At 52.8% G+C, this 19,762-nt stretch overlaps 1 protein-coding gene across 1 annotated transcript in view; it reads left to right on the top strand.

Annotated features, from left to right (window-relative positions):
* Nucleotides 1-6,519, top strand: part of C6H8orf82 (chromosome 6 C8orf82 homolog) — a 40,786-nt gene extending 34,267 nt beyond the window's left edge. The window contains exon 3 of the mRNA XM_077271482.1: nucleotides 5,644-6,519. Coding sequence (XP_077127597.1) covers nucleotides 5,644-6,077 — 434 coding nt within the window. The 3' untranslated portion in view covers nucleotides 6,078-6,519. The remainder of the gene's footprint in view (nucleotides 1-5,643) is intronic.
* The last annotated feature ends 13,243 nt before the right edge of the window (nucleotides 6,520-19,762 follow it).

The raw sequence follows: 19,762 nt of genomic DNA, 5'->3' as shown, positions 1-19,762 counted from the left end.
GCCGAGGGGCCCCGCCCACCACATCGGAGGCCGAGGGGCCCCGCCCACCACATCGGAGGCCGAGGGGCCCCGCCCACCACATCGGAGGCCGAGGGGCCCCGCCCACCACATCGGAGGCCGAGGGGCCCCGCCCACCACATCGGAGGCCGAGGGGCCCCGCCCACCACATCGGAGGCCGAGGGGCCCCGCCCACCACATCGGAGGCCGAGGGGCCCCGCCCACCACATCGGAGGCCGAGGGGCCCCGCCCACCACATCGGAGGCCGAGGGGCCCCGCCCACCACATCGGAGGCCGAGGGGCCCCGCCCACCACATCGGAGGCCGAGGGGCCCCGCCCACCACATCGGAGGCCGAGGGGCCCCGCCCACCACATCGGAGGCCGAGGGGCCCCGCCCACCACATCGGAGGCCGAGGGGCCCCGCCCACCACATCGGAGGCCGAGGGGCCCCGCCCACCACATCGGAGGCCGAGGGGCCCCGCCCACCACATCGGAGGCCGAGGGGCCCCGCCCACCACATCGGAGGCCGAGGGGCCCCGCCCACCACATCGGAGGCCGAGGGGCCCCGCCCACCAAATTATTCTTACATTTGAATAAATAAAGTATATATGGATTCTAGACTCCCGATTCTTTAGAATCGGGCTGCCATCTAGTACATAATAAAAAACAAGTACAATAGTCTTAATCAATACAAGTCTTGACTGGTACAGGAGGAGAGAGGACCCTGCCCGCGAGGGCTCACAATCTACAAGGGATGGGTGAGAATACAGTAGGTTAGGACAGTGCTGGTCATGCAGCGGTTTGATGGATCGGTGATTACTGCAGGTTGTAGGCTTGTTGGAAAAGGTAGGTCTTCAGGTTCATTTTGAAGGTTTCCACGGTAGGCAAGAGTCTGGTATGTTGTGGTAGAGAGTTCCAGAGTAGGGGTGATACAAGATTTTTGCTGCGCATGTGATTGTGGGAAGAGGAGATAAGAGGGGAGTAGAGAAGGAGATCTTGTGAGTATCGGAGGTTTCGTGCAGGTAAGTACCAGGAGACGAGGTCACAGATGTGTGGAGAACACAGGTTGTGGATGGCTTTGTATGTCATGGTTAGGGTTTTGTACTGGAGTCTCTGGGTAATGGGGAGCCAGTGCAGGGATTGACAGAGGGGAGAGGCCGGGGAATAGCGGGGAGACAGGTGGATTAGTTGGGCAGCAGAGTTTAGAATAGATTGGAGGGGTGCGAGAGTGTTAGAGGGGAGGCCACAGAGCAGGAGGTTGCAGTAGTCGAGGCGGGAGATAATGAGGGCATGCACTACAGTTTTGCAGATTCTTGGTTGAGGAGGCAGGAAGTGGAAAGGGCTTTGATATGTGGTTTGAAGGAGAGATCAGTGTCAAGGATTACCCTGAGGCCGCGAGCTTGTGGGACTGGGGAGAGTGGGCAGCCATTTACTTTAATGGATTGGTCTGTTGGGGGAGTCAAGTGAGATGGGGGAAAGATGATGAATTCTGATTTGTCCATATTAAGTTTTAGAAATCTAGTGGAGAAGAAGGATGAAATGGTGGACAGACATTGAGGGATTCTGGTTAGTAGGGAGGTGATATCTGGTCCAGAGATGCAGATCTGTGTGTCATCAGCATAGAGGTGATACTGAAAACCGTGAGATTCTATGAGCTGTCTGAGGCCAAAGGTGTAAATAGAGAAGAGCAGGGGCCCTAGAACTGAACCTTGCAGGACTCCGATAGATAGGGGGCGAGGTCAGGAGGTCGTGTGTGAGTGGGAAACGCTGAATGTCCGGTCTGTTAAGGCCCCGTCACACATAGCGAGATCGCTGCTGAGTCACAAGTTTTGTGACGCAACAGCGACCTCCATAGCGATCTCGCTATGTGTGACACGTACCAGCGACCAGGCCCCTGCTGCGAGATCGCTGGTCGTGTCGGAATGGCCTGGACCTTTTTTTGGTCGTTGAGGTCCCGCTGACATCGCTGAATCGGTGTGTGTGACACCGATCCAGCGATGTCTTCACTGGTAACCAGGGTAAACATCGGGTTACTAAGCGCAGGGCCGCGCTTAGTAACCCGATGTTTACCCTGGTTACCAGCGTAAATGTAAAAAAAAACAAACAGTACATACTCACCATCTGATGTCCGTCAGGTCCCTTGCCGTCTGCTTCCTGCTCTGACTGAGTGCCGCCGTACAGTGAGAGCACAGCACAGCAGTGACGTCACCGCTCTGCTCTCACTGTACGGCGGCACTCAGTCAGAGCAGGAAGCAGACGGCAAGGGACCTGACGGACATCAGATGGTGAGTATGTACTGTTTGTTTTTTTTGGTAACCAGGGTAAACATCGGGTTACTAAGCGCGGCCGTGCGCTTAGTAACCCGATGTTTACCCTGGTTACCCGGGAGCTGCAGGGGGACTTCGGCATCGTTGAAGACAGTTTCAATGATGCCGAAGTCGTTCCCCTGATCGTTGGTCGCTGGAGAGCGGTCTGTGTGACAGCTCCCCAGCGACCACACAGCGACGCTGCAGCGATCAGCATCGTTGTCTGTATCGCTGCAGCGTCGCTGTGTGTGACGGGGCCTTTAGGTATGACAAGATCCAAGATAGGGCCAAGTCTGTGATGCCAAGAGATGAGAGGGTCTGTAGTAATAGGGAATGGTCCACTGTGTCAAAGGCAGAGGACAGGTCCTGGTGGAGGAGGGCAGAGTAGTGTTGCTTGGCCTTGGCGGTTAATAGGTCATTGGTGACCTTAGTTAGGGCAGTTTCAGTAGAATGGTGTGACCGGAAGCCAGTTTGTAATCAGTCGAAGACCGAGCAGGAAGATAGATGGGAGGACAGTTCAAGATTTCAAGATGGACCTGTTGTTCCAGTAGTTTTGAGGCATAAGGGAGAAGTGATATAGGGCGATAGCTAGATACAGAGGGTGGGTCAAGAGAGGGCTTTTTGAGGATAGGTGTGATTGAGGCATGTTTAAAGCTTGAGAGGAAGACACCAGTTGTTAGTGATAGGTTGAAAAGATGGGTTAGGGTTGGGATGAAGACTGGTGAGGTTTGGGATGAAGTGGGAAGGGATCGCGTCAAGTGCACAGGTGGTGAGATGCGATCTTGAGAGTAGAGTGGAGAGTCGATCTTCTGTAATGATGGAGAAGTTGGTTTTGGAGGTGGAGGGCTGGACAGTTAGGAGAAAGGGCTCTAGGGGTTGTTGACTAATACTGTCTCTGATGTTATCAATCTTCTGCTTGAAAAATGAGGCAAAGTTTTCAGCTGAGATAAGTGGGGAGGGAGAAGGTGCTGGGGGATGGAAGAGAGAATTGAAAGTGTTGAATAACTGTTGAGTTGTGAGACAGGGAGGATATGAGAAATGAGAAGTAGGTTTGTTTTGCTGCAGCGAGTGTGGCCTTGAAAGTAGTTAGGAACTGTTTGAATGCAATGAAGTGCTCGTTGGAGTGGGATCTTTTCCATTTCCGCTCAGCAGCCCTGGAAGCCCGCCTCAGTTCTTTGGTCAGTCTGGTGAGCCAGGGCTGTCTGTTGATTTTATGAGCTTTGGTATGTGTGAGAGGGGCAACCGATTCCAGAGCTACAGCTATTGTGGTGTTATATAGAGCAGCAGCGTCATCCGCATTGTGTAGGGCACTTATGCCTGTAAGAGGGAGAAAGGATTCAGAGAGTGAGTGTAGATCGAGGTTTTTAAGATTTCTGCGAGGGTGTGCAAGTTTGTGGGTTGGGGATTGTGGACAAGGAATGGAGAGGGAAGAGAATGTGAGTAAGTTGTGGTCCAAAAGAGGGAGAGGCGAGTTGGAGAGGTTAGATAGGGAGCAGAGGTGGGTGAAGATGAGGTCCAGTGTGTGGCCATCTTTGTGGGTGGCTGCAGAAGACCATTGAGTGAGGCCGAAGGAGGAAGTGAGATAGACGTTTAGTGGCAGCTGATAGGGAAGTGTCAATGGGGATGTTGAAGTCGCCCATGATGATAGTGGGGATGTCAGCGGAAAGGAAATTACGTAGCCAGGTGGTAAAGTAGTCAAAGAAGGTGGTGGCTGGCCCTGGGGGGGCGGTAAAAGACTGCCAGTTGGAGGGGGGAGTAGATGCGCACAGAGTGCACCTCAAAGGAAAGGAGGGTAACAGAAGGAGGCAGTGGGATTGGGGTGATGATGCAGTTATCTGACAGGAGAAAACCAACTCCTCCACCATGCTTGCTGCTAGGGTGGGGAGTGTGGGAAAGGTGGAAGCCACCATACGAAAGTGCAGCAGGAGAGGCTGTGTCAGAGGGGGTGAGCCAGGTTTCAGTGATGGCGAGGAAGAAAAGTTTGTGAGTAATGAAAAGATTGGATGTAGGAAAGTTTGTTGCAGACAGAAAGAGCGTTCCATAGAGCTCATGTTAGTGGGACTGGGGAAGTGGGGGCTGGGCAAATGGGTATAAGGTTAGAGAGGTTATGGTAAGTTTTGATAGAGTGTGGATGGTAGGTAGAAATGACTGTGGGAATGTGGTGAGGAGGACCAGGATTTGGAGAGATATCACCAGCAGTGAGAAGGAGCAGAGAAAGTGTGAGCAGGAGAGGGCATGAGGTGGCTGTCTGTGCTTGGCGTCAGAGGATTGTATGTTGAGGAACAGTTCAGAGGAGGAGGTGAGATGGATGGGGAGGATTGAAGAGGAGATGAACAGTTCCTTACTAGGTGTTGAGATTAAATGGGGTTATCAGAAAGTGAAGGATTATAGGGGTGAGAGTGAAAACAAACAGAAACATTGTTTACAGTGACTGTATCCAGTTACCTTCAGTTTTCTTCTGATTCAATTCTGGAATTAATTCTGAGCATTACACTTCTATGATACACTTATGTAATACACTGGGCAGACTGACCATGATACTTTACAAGCTCCTGACTGGCATTGAGCATCTGTGTCATGTCCAACTACTTACCCCCAGATCCATTGCCACTCGGGTTCCTTCCAGTTTTACCAGCAGATTGTCAGTGTCTGGATTCAGGGCATTACCGCTCTCTCTCCAGATGACCCCGGACTCTCGTATGTGCAGATCAGGGTGCATCTTCCAGACATTATATAAATCTGGATGTCTCTGGTGCAGATAGGAGGGCGTCCTCTATCCACACTGTGCATCATGTATAATAGCCCACCACCCAGCGAGGCCATGATGTAAGAGCGGAGACCCCCAGACTTCTGTAGGAGATGGCATTTCTCCTGGGTCCTGCTGAAGCCTGACCGAAACTTCCTGTAAAGCTGGATTCAGGTGGCTATGGAGGCTCCTTAATGGACAGTCATGGGGCAAGTCCAAGTTATAATGGAGAAAAGGGGCATCGCTACAGTGAAGAGTCTGGCAAGTACGGACCTCAGTGTGGCAGGCTCGTGCGAGGGTCTCTACATGCAGACCCCATACCTGTTCCTTTAGAGCAGCAAGACGGAGCGTCTGTCACTGGAGGAGCCGCACATCTGACATTACTCAGACATTGCTTTCGGTTGGCAGTGTGGCATGAATGCGTCCTCGTGATCCCTCAGTGCCTGCAGCCCCCCGTTTACTCTATGTAGGGAGATTATAGGGAGGTTTGGGCAGATACGAGGACTGTAGGTATTGTATGTGGAGTGTGTGGCCGGGCGCTGTGCTCCTTCCTCTCATCTCTGCCTTCTGCTGATTCCGTCTTTTATCTTTCAGATAAACAATTTCTCGTCTTCTTCTTCAAACAAGTTCGGAGGAATGAGAGCGGTCGTTATGCGGAAGATTTCCCCTACATCTCCCCCTGTGGCAGGGAGAGGAATTACATCCGCTGTGATGACCGCCCTGTGGTCTTCACCCACCTGCTAAGTGAGGAGAGCTCAGGAGCCCAGCGCCTGTCGTACTGCGGGGGAGGGGACCGGCTCACAGTCAAGTTTGAGCCCCAGAAACTCATCATGTTACCGGAGAACGGGCGAGTCTATCACCCGGCCCCGGAGAAAGCCGGAGGAGTCGGACTTGTGAAATCTTCGCTGGCCTTTGAGCTGAGTCCTTGCTTTGAGTTTGCTGCAGGATCCAATGCTGGTGCTCCCATCTGCTTTAACTGGCAGGGGAAGCGTTATGGCCTCACCAATGAGCTCCTCGCCCACATCTGAGATACAAGACGCTGGACTCTGGATGTGGAGGAAATTTTAACGAGATGGGGGTGTGGAGAGGAAAGACAGGGCCCCCGAGGCAGGGAAGCACTGCTCCCCCAATCTTGCTCCATAAGGGCCTGCGCAAGAGGCCGGGGATGTGACCACCATCTTTACGGGTTTCTTGGTTTTGCACAGTAGTTTCCGGACTCAGAATGTCACTTTTTTTCTTTGCTTTCTAGAGCAGCATTTTCCAATTTTCACTTGGAAATTGCTGAGAAAGTGGTGAGTAAAGGGTTAACATGGAGCTCAGTCCCTGACCCCAGTGATATCTGTCTGGAGGGCAGAGGTATTGGTGGGTTTAGCTTCTGGTTATTGGAGATCCAGTTCTGCAGAGATTACAGGCTGCGATTGATAACAGAGAGGTCATAGCTTTTGTAATGAATACAGGCCTCCAATCATTCACCGTGTCACAAGCCTCTATGTTGCCACATCTGTAGCAGAGCAGATGCTATTCCTGTGTATGACAGGGAGGGGGCGCTGTGAGCGCAGCAGACATGAAGCGGAGGCGTTGCCCAGCGTTCTGTAAATCACTGATGGAGATAGTGCTTCACGGCTTCTGGTCCTGCAGATCCCGGCGGTCTCCTGCATGGCGTAACTATGATCCCAGGGCAGCGTCTGCGCCTGACCCCCACTAGGTTGGCACTTGGATCCCCGGAGCCGCTGCTAAGATCCTACCTAAATAATAACATATATACATATATATGAATATTACCAGTAAGAGTAATACCCCGTGTGCCACCGTATTAACAATGCCCCATGTGCCTCCATATCGTCTGTGTCCTATTGTGGCACCGCATTAATAATGCTGCCATATATGAGTAATGCCTCTTTGCGCCTTCATGTAGTAATGGAGTCCTCTTTTTGTCCCAATAAGAACCGCAAAACTCTTTGTGCCTTACCAAAAATAAAAATGTACAATGCCTCTGCCCTCACCCGCCCCTTCGAGGACGGTGGTGCAATGATGCCTCGTGACTTTCTCCCGGGGCTTCAGACATGGCAGGCTGCAGGCCTGGAGCGGTCTGTGGCTTGCAGACTCCTCTGCTCTGACAATTTTCCCAGATAGTGTTGACGTCAGTGCCTTGGCCAGGGGGTCTGGTCGGGCTCCACTACTCTCTGGGTCTCTGCTCTGACCGTTTTCCCGGACAGTGCTGACCTTAGTGTCTGGCCTCAGGTCTGGTCGGGCTCCGCTCTTCTGGGCCTCTGCTCTGACAGTTTTCCCGGATAGTTCTGACTGTAGTGCCTGGACCGGGGTCCGGCTCGGGCTCCGCTACTCTCTGGGCCTCTGCACTGTCAGTTTTCCTGGATATTGCTGACAGCAGTGCCTGGCCCGGGGTCTGGTTGGGCTCCGCTACTCTCTGGGCTTCTGCTCTGACAGTTTTCCCAGATAGTGTTGACGTCAGTGCCTGGCCTCGGGTCTGGTCGGGCTCCATTCCTCTCTGGGCTTCTGCTCTGACAGTTTTCCCAGATAGTGTTGACGTCAGTGCCTAGCCTCGGGTCTGGTCGGGCTCCATTCCTCTGGCCTCTGCTCTGACAGTTTTCCTGGATAGTGCTGACTGCAGTGCCTGGCCTCTGTTCTGGTCGGGCTCCGCTACTCTCTGGGCCTCTGCTCTGACAGTTTTCCCGGATAGTTCTGACTGTAGTGCCTGGACCGGGGTCCGGCTCGGGCTCCGCTACTCTCTGGGCCTCTGCACTGTCAGTTTTCCTGGATATTGCTGACAGCAGTGCCTGGCCCGGGGTCTGGTTGGGCTCCGCTCCTCTCTGGGCCTCTGCTCTGACAGTTTTCCCGGATAGTTCTGACTGTAGTGCCTGGACCGGGGTCCGGCTCGGGCTCCGCTACTCTCTGGGCCTCTGCTCTGACAGTTTTCCTGGATAGTGCTGACTGCAGTGCCTGGCCTCTGTTCTGGTTGGGCTCCGCTCCTCTCTGGCCTCTGCTCTGACTGTTTTCCTGGATAGTGCTGACCTCAGTGTCTGGTCGGGGGCTCCGCTCCTCTCTGGGCCTCTGCTCTGATAGAATCTCGGGACGCTCTGCACCTGCGTCACATCCGATGACCAGGGCCAAACAATGGAGGCTCTTAGTGGCTGCTATTGGGAAATATACAGCAATTCCTCAGAAATGCCGCTGTCATGTCTCCAGGATAAGGATCCATAGAAATCAACATGTAGACATGAGAGCTTCCTCCTGCGGTGACGTGACAGCTGTGTGTAGATGAAGACCACTACATCTATAATGTGACTGAGGGGGATGTAGAAAGATGGCAGAAGTGACCTCTATACATGCTCCTGCCGCTGCTGCCATCAGCGTTTACTAATCCTGGGATTTCATGTATAATCAGATCATCTCTATCCCTGAGAGCTGAAGGTGGAGGAGCCCTGCAGGGAGTCGGCAGGATCAGACACTTGCTCTAATCACAGGCTGGGATCTGAGGTCATCTTGGTGCCTTCTACAGCTCTCACTTGTATCCTACAAAGATCTTACACAAAGCAGCCGACTGGGGGCTATTGCACATGTGCTACACATCTAAGATTACAGAATCCTCCATTCCCCAGAACTGCAGAAGGAGGACCAGTACAGGGAGCTGAGATCAGGTCGGCAACCAGAGAAGAACCAAATCATTCCTAATGATCCTCCTTGTATGGGAGACTGGTGGCCACAGCTTTAAGATGAAGAGGAGACGTCTGCACAGGTTCATGGAGACTCCATCAGAGCCGAGCCCTTTCTTCGCCTTCTGTTGTTGTTATCATTGGTCACAGTCTTAGTTCCCTATCAGTATGTCATTGAAATGTATGCAGAAGCCCATGGAAAACATACAGGGTCCTGGGAGGGCTGCACACCCAGCGCTGCAAAGCAGCAATGCTAACCACTGAGTAACCCTGCTGCCCTATATATAGTACAGTGCTAACCACTGAGCAACCGTGCTGTCCTTTATATAGTGCAATGATAACCACTGAGCCACTCTGACCTCTTTATAGTACAGTCCTAACCACTGAGCCCCCGTGCTGTCCTTTAGATAATACAATGATAACCACTGAGCCACTCTGACCTCTTTATAGTACAGTCCTAACCACTGAGCCCCCGTGCTGTCCTTTATATAATACAATAACCACTGAGCCACTCTGCCCTCTTTATAGTAGTCCTAACCACTGAGCCACTGTGCTGTCCTTTATATAATACAATGATAGCCACTGAGCCACTCTGCCCTCTTTATAGTACAGTCCTAACCACTGTGCCACCCTGCTTTCCTATGTATAGTACAGTCCTAACCACTGAAGCACCCTGATGCGCTCTCTCTCTCTCTATATAGTACTGATAACAGCCACTGTGCTGCCCTGTATATAGTACTATTCTAACCACTGAGCCACCCTTCTGCCATATAAGGGTATGTGTCCACGTTCAGGATTACATCCGGATTAGCTGCCGATTAGATGCTGCGTACAACCTGCAGTGTCCAGATGTTACCGCATAGTGGAGGGGATTTTATGAAATCCCGTCTCCACTATGCGTGCGAACACGCATCCAGCGGCCCTATGTTTACGGACATGCAGGGCGTCTTTTTAGAATGCAGCATGTCTGTTTACCTTGCGGCGATGCTCCGTCGCTGCAAGATAAATCACAGCCCTATGTATGGGGTGCGGAGATTCCGGATGTGTGCATTGAACACATCCGGAATCACCGAGCGTACAGAAGGGAGCGGCGCTTTGAACAGAGCGGGTTTTCCACTCCGTCCAAAGTGCTGGCAATCCAGCCCATGGACATGCACCCTAATAGTACAGTGCATACCACTGAGCTTCTCTGCTGCCCTACATACAGTATAGTGCCAACCACTGAGCCATCATGCTGCCCTCTATACAGTATAGTGCTAGCCACTGAGCCACCCTGATGCCCTATATATAAGTTCCAACCACTAAGTTACCCTGCTGCCCTAAACATAGTATAGTGCTCACTACTGAGCCACCCTGCTGCTCCTCGGCCCCCGATCTAGTTGCTCCTTGGCCCCCAGTTTAGTCTGCTCCCCGTTCTAATCTGTTCCTCGGTCCCTGGTCTTCCATTACAGTCTGCTCCTTGGCCCCTCGAACTTCCATTACAGTTTGCTCCTTAGTCCCCGGTCTATCATTACAGTCTGCTCCTCGGTCCCCCAGTCTTCCATTACAGTCTGCTCCTCGGTCCCCGGGCTTCCATTACAGTTTGCTCCTCTGCCCCTCGAACTTCCATTACAGTCTGCTCCTCGGTCCCCGTGCTTCCATTACAGTCTGCTCCTCGGTCCCCGGGCTTCCATTACAGTCTGCTCCTCGGTCCCCGTGCTTCCATTACAGTCTGCTCCTCTGTCTCCGGGCTTCTATTACAGTCTGCTCCTCGGTCCCCCTGCTTCCATTACAGTCTGCTCCTCGGTCCCCGGGCTTCCATTACATTCTGCTCCTCGGTCCCCCTGCTTCCATTACAGTCTGCTCCTCGGTCCCCGGGCTTCCTTTACAGTCTGCTCCTCGGTCCCCGTGCTTCCATTACACTCTGCTCCTCGGTCCCCCTGCTTCCATTACAGTTTGCCCCTCGGTTCCCGTGCTTCCTTTACAGTCTGCTCCTCGGTCCCCCTGCTTCCATTACATTCTGCTCCTCGGTCCATGTGCTTCCATTACAGTCTGCTCCTCTGTCTCCAGGCTTCCATTACAGTCTGCTCCTCGGTCCCCGGGCTTCCTTTACAGTCTGCTCCTCGGTCCCCCTGCTTCCATTACATTCTGCTCCTCGGTCCATGTGCTTCCATTACAGTCTGCTCCTCTGTCTCCAGGCTTCCATTACAGTCTGCTCCTCGGTCCCCGGGCTTCCATTACATTCTGCTCCTCGGTCCATGTGCTTCCATTACAGTCTGCTCCTCGGTCCACGTGCTTCCATTACAGTTTGCCCCTCGGTCCCCGTGCTTCCTTTACAGTCTGCTCCTCGGTCCCCCTGCTTCCATTACATTCTGCTCCTCTGTCTCCGGGCTTCCATTACAGTCTGCTCCTCGGTCCCCGGGCTTCCATTACAGTCTGCTCCTCTGTCTCCGGGCTTCTATTGCAGTCTGCTCCTCGGTCCCCGGGCTTCCATTACAGTCTGCTCCTCGGTCCCCGGGCTTCCATTACATTCTGCTCCTCGGTCCCCCTGCTTCCATTACATTCTGCTCCTCGGTCCATGTGCTTCCATTACAGTCTGCTCCTCGGTCCCCCTGCTTCCATTACAGTTTGCCCCTCGGTCCCCGTGCTTCCTTTACAGTCTGCTCCTCGGTCCCCCTGCTTCCATTACATTCTGCTCCTCTGTCTCCGGGCTTCTATTACAGTCTGCTCCTCGGTCCCCGGGCTTCCATTACAGTCTGCTCCTCGGTCCCCAGTCTTCCATTACAGTCTGCTCTTCAGTCCCCATGCTTCCATTACATTCTGCTCCTCTGTCCCCGGGCTTCCATTACAGTCTGCTCCTCGGTCCCCGGGCTTCCATTACAGTCTGCTCCTCGGTCCCCGGGCTTCCATTACAGTCTGCTCCTCGGTCCCCGGGCTTCCATTACAGTCTGCTCCTCGGTCCCCGGGCTTCCATTACAATCTGCTCCTCGGTCCCCGGGCTTCCATTACAGTCTGCTCCTCGGTCCCCGGGCTTCCATTACAGTCTGCTCCTCGGTCTCCAGGCTTCCATTACAATCTGCTCCTCGGTCCCCGGGCTTCCATTACAGTCTGCTCCTCGGTCCCCGGGCTTCCATTACAGTCTGCTCCTCGGTCCCGGGTTTCCATTACAGTCTGCTCCTCGGTCCCCGGGCTTCCATTACAGTCTGCTCCTCGGTCCCCGGGCTTCCATTACAGTCTGCTCGGTCCCCGGGCTTCCATTACATTCTGCTCCTCTGTCCCCGGGCTTCCATTACAGTCTGCTCCTCGGTCCCCGGGCTTCCATTACAGTCTGCTCCTCGGTCCCCGGGCTTCCATTACAGTCTGCTCCTCGGTCCCCGGGCTTCCATTACAATCTGCTCCTCGGTCCCCGGGCTTCCATTACAGTCTGCTCCTCGGTCCCCGGGCTTCCATTACAGTCTGCTCCTCGGTCCCCGGGCTTCCATTACAGTCTGCTCCTCGGTCCCCGGGCTTCCATTACAGTCTGCTCCTCGGTCCCCGGGCTTCCATTACAGTCTGCTCCTCGGTCCCCGGGCTTCCATTACAGTCTGCTCCTCGGTCCCCGGGCTTCCATTACAGTCTGCTCCTCGGTCCCCCTGCTTCCATTACAGTCTGCTCCTCGGTCCCCCTGCTTCCATTACAGTCTGCTCCTCGGTCCCGGGCTTCCATTACAGTCTGCTCCTCGGTCCCGGGCTTCCATTACAGTCTGCTCCTCGGTCCCCGGGCTTCCATTACAGTCTGCTCCTCGGTCCCCGGGCTTCCATTACAGTCTGCTCCTCGGTCCCCGGGCTTCCATTACAGTCTGCTCCTCGGTCCCCGGGCTTCCATTACAGTCTGCTCCTCGGTCCCCGGGCTTCCATTACAGTCTGCTCCTCGGTCCCCGGGCTTCCATTACAGTCTGCTCCTCGGTCCCCGGGCTTCCATTACAGTCTGCTCCTCGGTCCCCGGGCTTCCATTACAGTCTGCTCCTCGGTCCCCCTGCTTCCATTACAGTCTGCTCCTCGGTCCCCCTGCTTCCATTACAGTCTGCTCCTCGGTCCCGGGCTTCCATTACAGTCTGCTCCTCGGTCCCGGGCTTCCATTACAGTCTGCTCCTCGGTCCCCGGGCTTCCATTACAGTCTGCTCCTCGGTCCCCGGGCTTCCATTACAGTCTGCTCCTCGGTCCCCCTGCTTCCATTACAGTCTGCTCCTCGGTCCCGGGCTTCCATTACAGTCTGCTCCTCGGTCCGGGCTTCCATTACAGTCTGCTCCTCGGTCCCCGGGCTTCCATTACAGTCTGCTCCTCGGTCCCCGGGCTTCCATTACAGTCTGCTCCTCGGTCCCCCTGCTTCCATTACAGTCTGCTCCTCGGTCCCGGGCTTCCATTACAGTCTGCTCCTCGGTCCCGGGCTTCCATTACAGTCTGCTCCTCGGTCCCCGGGCTTCCATTACAATCTGCTCCTCGGTCCCGGGCTTCCATTACAGTCTGCTCCTCGGTCCCCCTGCTTCCATTACAGTCTGCTCCTCTGTCCCCGGGCTTCCATTACAGTCTGCTCCTCGGTCCCCGGGCTTCCATTACAGTCTGCTCCTCGGTCCCGGGCTTCCATTACAATCTGCTCCTCGGTCCCGGGCTTCCATTACAGTCTGCTCCTCGGTCCCCGGGCTTCCATTACAGTCTGCTCCTCGGTCCCCGGGCTTCCATTACAATCTGCTCCTCGGTCCCGGGCTTCCATTACAGTCTGCTCCTCGGTCTCCAGGCTTCCATTACAGTCTGCTCCTCGGTCCCCGGGCTTCCATTACAGTCTGCTCCTCGGTCCCGGGCTTCCATTACAATCTGCTCCTCGGTCCCGGGCTTCCATTACATTCTGCTCCTCGGTCCCCGGGCTTCCATTACAGTCTGCTCCTCGGTCCCCGGGCTTCCATTACAATCTGCTCCTCGGTCCCGGGCTTCCATTACAGTCTGCTCCTCGGTCCCGGGCTTCCATTACAATCTGCTCCTCGGTCCCGGGCTTCCATTACATTCTGCTCCTCGGTCCCCGGGCTTCCATTACAGTCTGCTCCTCGGTCCCCGGGCTTCCATTACAATCTGCTCCTCGGTCCCGGGCTTCCATTACAGTCTGCTCCTCGGTCTCCAGGCTTCCATTACAATCTGCTCCTCGGTCCCGGGCTTCCATTACAATCTGCTCCTCGGTCCCCGGGCTTCCATTACAATCTGCTCCTCGGTCTCCAGGCTTCCATTACAATCTGCTCCTCGGTCTCCAGGCTTCCATTACAGTCTGCTCCTGGTCTTATTTTACAGTCTGGCCTCATTCTAGTTCTGGCCTTCAGATTATGAATATTGTGATGGATGTTCCTGGAGGTCCTCCCTGCCCCCGCTCTTCCCTGAGGGATGATAAATTCCTGGTTTTAGCCCTTCTATATTCAGGACTTTGTGGCTGCATCCATCAGGTACACGACTGCTGCGCTCATAGAAAGCCGATGATAAATGTGCAGCAGATTACATTTAACAGTTGGAACAGCGCAATTCATTTTTCCGCTTTCTGCCAGATCATGAAAAATTAATACAGAATTTCTTAAAAATGAGAGAAAACCAAGAAAAATCACAAAGTGTCTGAGAATGTGCAGACAGGAGACGGGGGGCAGCTGGTAATGTGCAGAAGCCTCGCAGCCTCAGTACTGCATCACTCCATCCTCCCCGAACCCAGGAGCTCACACTCTAATCGCCCTTGTTTGCCCCAATGTGACCCCAGGAACAATCTTTGCATTCTTTCCTAACTGCTCTGCAGTGTCCATGTTACAGCCCTCACACCACTGCTCATCCTGAGCCCCCCTGGTTCATGCATGCAACACCAGTCCCACTGGTAAGCCTGGACAATCCATACAGGAGGGATATGCAGCAATGCTGGTCAATAATCGCTAGCCATTTTCTTACTTAATTCTTTGAAAATGATGGGAGGAGTTGTGTTCCCAGATCACTGCTTTTGTCACATTGCTTGAGTTCTAAACACTTGAGCGATCTGCCTCTGTGTCAGTGCTGCAGCTGCCACCTGGGTGACAGCACGATCCATCAGCTGAATGATCACATCCAGAAGTAATTAAGAAGAATCCATGCTCCAGGATATAACGATGAGAGCTGTCATGTAATCTATTAACTGGCAGAAAACTCCCTGGACATTACAGACCTGGAAATGTCAATCGTCACAGAAGGAATCTAGGTGTGAATAGCCAAGAGTCTGCAGCCACCACTAGGGGGAGCTCCCTGTATACAGAGATACATGATAAGATCCTGTCTGCAGCCACCACTAGGGGGAGCGCCCTGTATACAGAGATACATGATAAGATCCTGTCTGCAGCCACCACTAGGGGGAGCTCCCTGTATACACAGATACATGATAAGAACCTGTCTGCAGCCACCACTAGGGGGAGCGCCCTGTATACAGAGATACATGATAAGATCCTGTCTGCAGCCACCACTAGGGGGAGCTCCCTGTATACAGAGATACATGATAAGATCCTGTCTGCAGCCACCACTAGGGGGAGCTCCCTGTATACACAGATACATGATAAGATCCTGTCTGTAGTCACCACTAGGGGGAGCTCCCTGTATACACAGATACATGATAAGATCCTGTCTGCTGCCACCACTAGGGGGAGCGCCCTGTATACAGAGATACATGATAAGATCCTGTCTGCAGTCACCACTAGGGGGAGCTCCCTGTATACACAGATACATGATAAGATCCTGTCTGCTGCCACCACTAGGGGGAGCGCCCTGTATACAGAGATACATGATAAGATCCTGTCTGCTGCCACCACTAGGGGGAGCGCCCTGTATACAGAGATACATGATAAGATCCTGTCTGCAGCCACCACTAGGGGGAGCTCCCTGTATACAGAGATACATGATAAGATCCTGTCTGCAGCCACCACTAGGGGGAGCTCCCTCTATACAGAGATACATGATAAGATCCTGTCTGCAGCCACCACTAGGGGGAGCTCCCTGTATACAGAGATACATGATAGCATCCTGTCTGCAGCCACCACTAGGGGGAGCTCCCTGTATACAGAGATACATGATAAGATCCTGTCTGCAGCCACCACTAGGGGGAGCTCCCTGTATACAGAGATACATGATAAGATCCTGTCTGCAGCCACCACTAGGGGGAGCTCCCTGTATACAGAGATACATGATAAGATCCTGTCTGCAGCCACCACTAGGGGGAGCTCCCTGTATACAGAGATACATGATAGCATCCTGTCTGCAGCCACCACTAGGGGGAGCTCCCTGTATACAGAGATACATGATAAGATCCTGTCTGCAGCCACCACTAGGGGGAGCTCCCTGTATACAGAGATACATGATAAGATCCTGTCTGCAGCCACCACTAGGGGGAGCTCCCTGTATACACAGATACATGATAAGATCCTGTCTGCAGCCACCACTAGGGGGAGCTCCATGTATACAGAGATACATGATAAGATCCTGTCTGCAGCCACCACTAGGGGGAGCTCCCTGTATACAGAGATACATGATAAGATCCTGTCTGCAGCCACCACTACGGGGAGCTCCCTGTATACAGAGATACATGATAAGATCCTGTCTGCAGCCACCACTAGGGGGAGCTCCCTGTATACAGAGATACATGATAGGATCCTGTCTGTAGTCACCACTAGGGGGAGCTCCCTGTATACAGAGATACATGATAAGATCCTGTCTGCAGTCACCACTAGAGGGAGCTCCCTGTATACAGAGATACATGATAAGATCCTGTCTGCAGTCACCACTAGGGGGAGCTCCCTGTATACAGAGATACATGATAAGATCCTGTCTGCAGCCACCACTAGGGGGAGCTCCCTGTATACAGAGATACATGATAAGATCCTGTCTGCAGTCACCACTAGGGGGAGCTCCCTGTATATAGAGATACATGATAATATCCTGTCTGCAGCCACCACTAGGGGGAGCTCCCTGTATACACAGATACATGATAAGATCCTGTCTGTAGTCACCACTAGGGGGAGCTCCCTGTATACACAGATACATGATAAGATCCTGTCTGCTGCCACCACTAGGGGAAGCTCCCTGTATACAGAGATACATGATAAGATTCTGTCTGCAGCCACCACTAGGGGGAGCTCCCTGTATACAGAGATACATGATAAGATCCTGTCTGCAGCCACCACTAGGGGGAGCTCCATGTATACAGAGATACATGATAAGATCCTGTCTGCAGCCACCACTAGGGGGAGCTCCCTGTATACAGAGATACATGATAAGATCCTGTCTGCAGACACCACTAGGGGGAGCTCCCTGTATACAGAGATACATGATAAGATCCTGTCTGCAGACACCACTAGGGGGAGCTCCCTGTACACAGAGATACATGATAAGTTCCTGTCTGCAGCCACCACTAGGGGGAGCTCCCTGTATACAGAGATACATGATAAGATCCTGTCTGCAGCCACCACTAGGGGGAGCGCCCTGTATACAGAGATACATGATAAGATCCTGTCTGCAGTCACCACTAGGGGGAGCTCCCTGTATACAGAGATACATGATAAGATCCTGTCTGCAGTCACCACTAGGGGGAGCTCCCTGTATACAGAGATACATGATAAGATCCTGTCTGCAGCCACCACTAGGGGGAGCTCCCTGTATACAGAGATACATGATAAGATTCTGTCTGCAGTCACCACTAGGGGGAGCTCCCTGTATACAGAGATACATGATAAGACCCTGTCTGCAGTCACCACTAGGGGGAGCTCCCTGTATACAGAGATACATGATAAGATCCTGTCTGCAGTCACCACTAGGGGGAGCTCCCTGTATACAGAGATACATGATAACATCCTGTCTGCAGCCACCACTAGGGGGAGCTCCCTGTATACAGAGATACATGATAAGATCCTGTCTGCAGCCACCACTAGGGGGAGCTCCCTGTATACAGAGATACATGATAACATCCTGTCTGCAGCCACCACTAGGGGGAGCTCCCTGTATACAGAGATACATGATAAGACCCTGTCTGCAGTCACCACTAGGGGGAGCTCCCTGTATACAGAGATACATGATAAGATCCTGTCTGCAGTCACCACTAGGGGGAGCTCCCTGTATACAGAGATACATGATAACATCCTGTCTGCAGCCACCACTAGGGGGAGCTCCCTGTATACAGAGATACATGATAAGATCCTGTCTGCAGCCACCACTAGGGGGAGCTCCCTGTATACAGAGATACATGATAAGATCCTGTCTGCAGTCACCACTAGGGGGAGCTCCCTGTATACAGAGATACATGATAAGATCCTGTCTGCAGCCACCACTAGGGGGAGCTCCCTGTATACAGAAATACATGATAAGATCCTGTCTGCAGCCACCACCAGGGGGAGCTCCCTGTATACAGAAATACATGATAAGATCCTGTCTGCAGCCACCGCTAGGGGGAGCTCCCTGTATACAGAGATACATGATAAGATCCTGTCTGCAGCCACCGCTAGGGGGAGCTCCCTGTATACAGAGATACATGATAAGATCCTGTCTGCAGCCACCACTAGGGGGAGCTGCCTGTTTACAGAGATACATGATAAGATCCTGTCTGCAGCCACCACTAGGGAGAGCTCCCTGTATACAGAGATACATGATAAGATCCTGTCTGCAGCCACCACTAGGGGGAGCTCCCTTTATACAGAGATACATGATAAGATCCTGTCTGCAGCCACCACTAGGGGCAGCTCCCTTTATACAGAGATACATGATAAGATCCTGTCTGCAGCCACCACTAGGGGGAGCTCCCTGTATACAGAGATACATGATAATATCCTGTCTGCAGTCACCACTAGGGGGAGCTCCCTTTATACAGAGATAGAAAAGATCCTCTCAGCAGTCAGCACTAGAGGGAGCTCCCTGTATACAGAGATACATGATAAGATCCTGTCTGCAGTCACCACTAGGGGGAGCTCCCTGTATACAGAGATACATGATAAGATCCTGTCTGCAGCCACCACTAGGGGGAGCTCCCTGTATACAGAGATACATGATAAGATCCTGTCTGCAGTCACCACTAGGGGGAGCTCCCTGTATACAGAGATACATGATAAGATCCTGTCTGCAGCCACCACTAGGGGGAGCTCCCTGTATACAGAGATAGAAAAGATCCTCTCAGCAGTCACCACTAGGGGGAGCTCCCTGTACATTGCAATAAATTATAAAATGCTGCCTGGAGTACGGACGTAATGTCTGCTGTTCGTTACTGCACCCAGGAATGGCGGTTGGGGGCCGCCGATGCCCGCAAAAGCTGCAACTGTAAGTCTGTCTTAGTGCTCACATGCAGTCGACCAATCAGAGGAAAGCAGTTGACATTGCCATACATGTGACGGGGCGCCTAATTAGAGGACGTACACATTATACTGTATGGTGGGCTATTTGCTGTGCATTACACCACATGGATGACTATGGGCTGTGAAGTATAATCTATGGATGACTATGAGATGCATTATACTATATGGATCATTATGGGCTGTGCATTACGCTACATGGTTGACTTGGCTGTGCAGTATACTGCATGGATGACTATGGGCTGTGCAGTATATTATATAGATGACTACAGGCTGTGTAGTATACTGCATGGAGGACTATGGGCTGTGCAGTATATTATATAGATGACTATGGGCTACCCAGTATACTACATGGATGACTATGGGCTGTGCATTATACTACGTTGATGACTATGGGCTGTGCATTATACTCCATGGATGACTATGGGCTGTGCATTATATTACATTGATGACTGAGCTGTGCATTCATTAGACTACATGGATGACTATGGGCTGTACATTATACTACATAGATGACTATGGGCTGTACATTATACTACATGGATGACTGGGCGGTGTGAGGCAATGACTTAGTGTCACAGGTACGGGTCGCTGTGTGTTCTCCCCAGGTTGTCCATGAAGACGGATGAAGTCCATAGGTGTGCATGGCAGTCACGGATTTCCAGTCCGGGTTTTCCATGTGGCTGAAAGCCACAGGTTTGTTTGAAAACCC

Source organism: Ranitomeya variabilis, chromosome 6 (assembly GCF_051348905.1).
Source record: "Ranitomeya variabilis isolate aRanVar5 chromosome 6, aRanVar5.hap1, whole genome shotgun sequence".
Lineage (NCBI taxonomy): Eukaryota > Metazoa > Chordata > Amphibia > Anura > Dendrobatidae > Ranitomeya > Ranitomeya variabilis.
The sequence above is the reverse complement of the archived record's forward strand: the minus strand, read 5'-3'. Positions and strand labels throughout refer to the sequence as shown.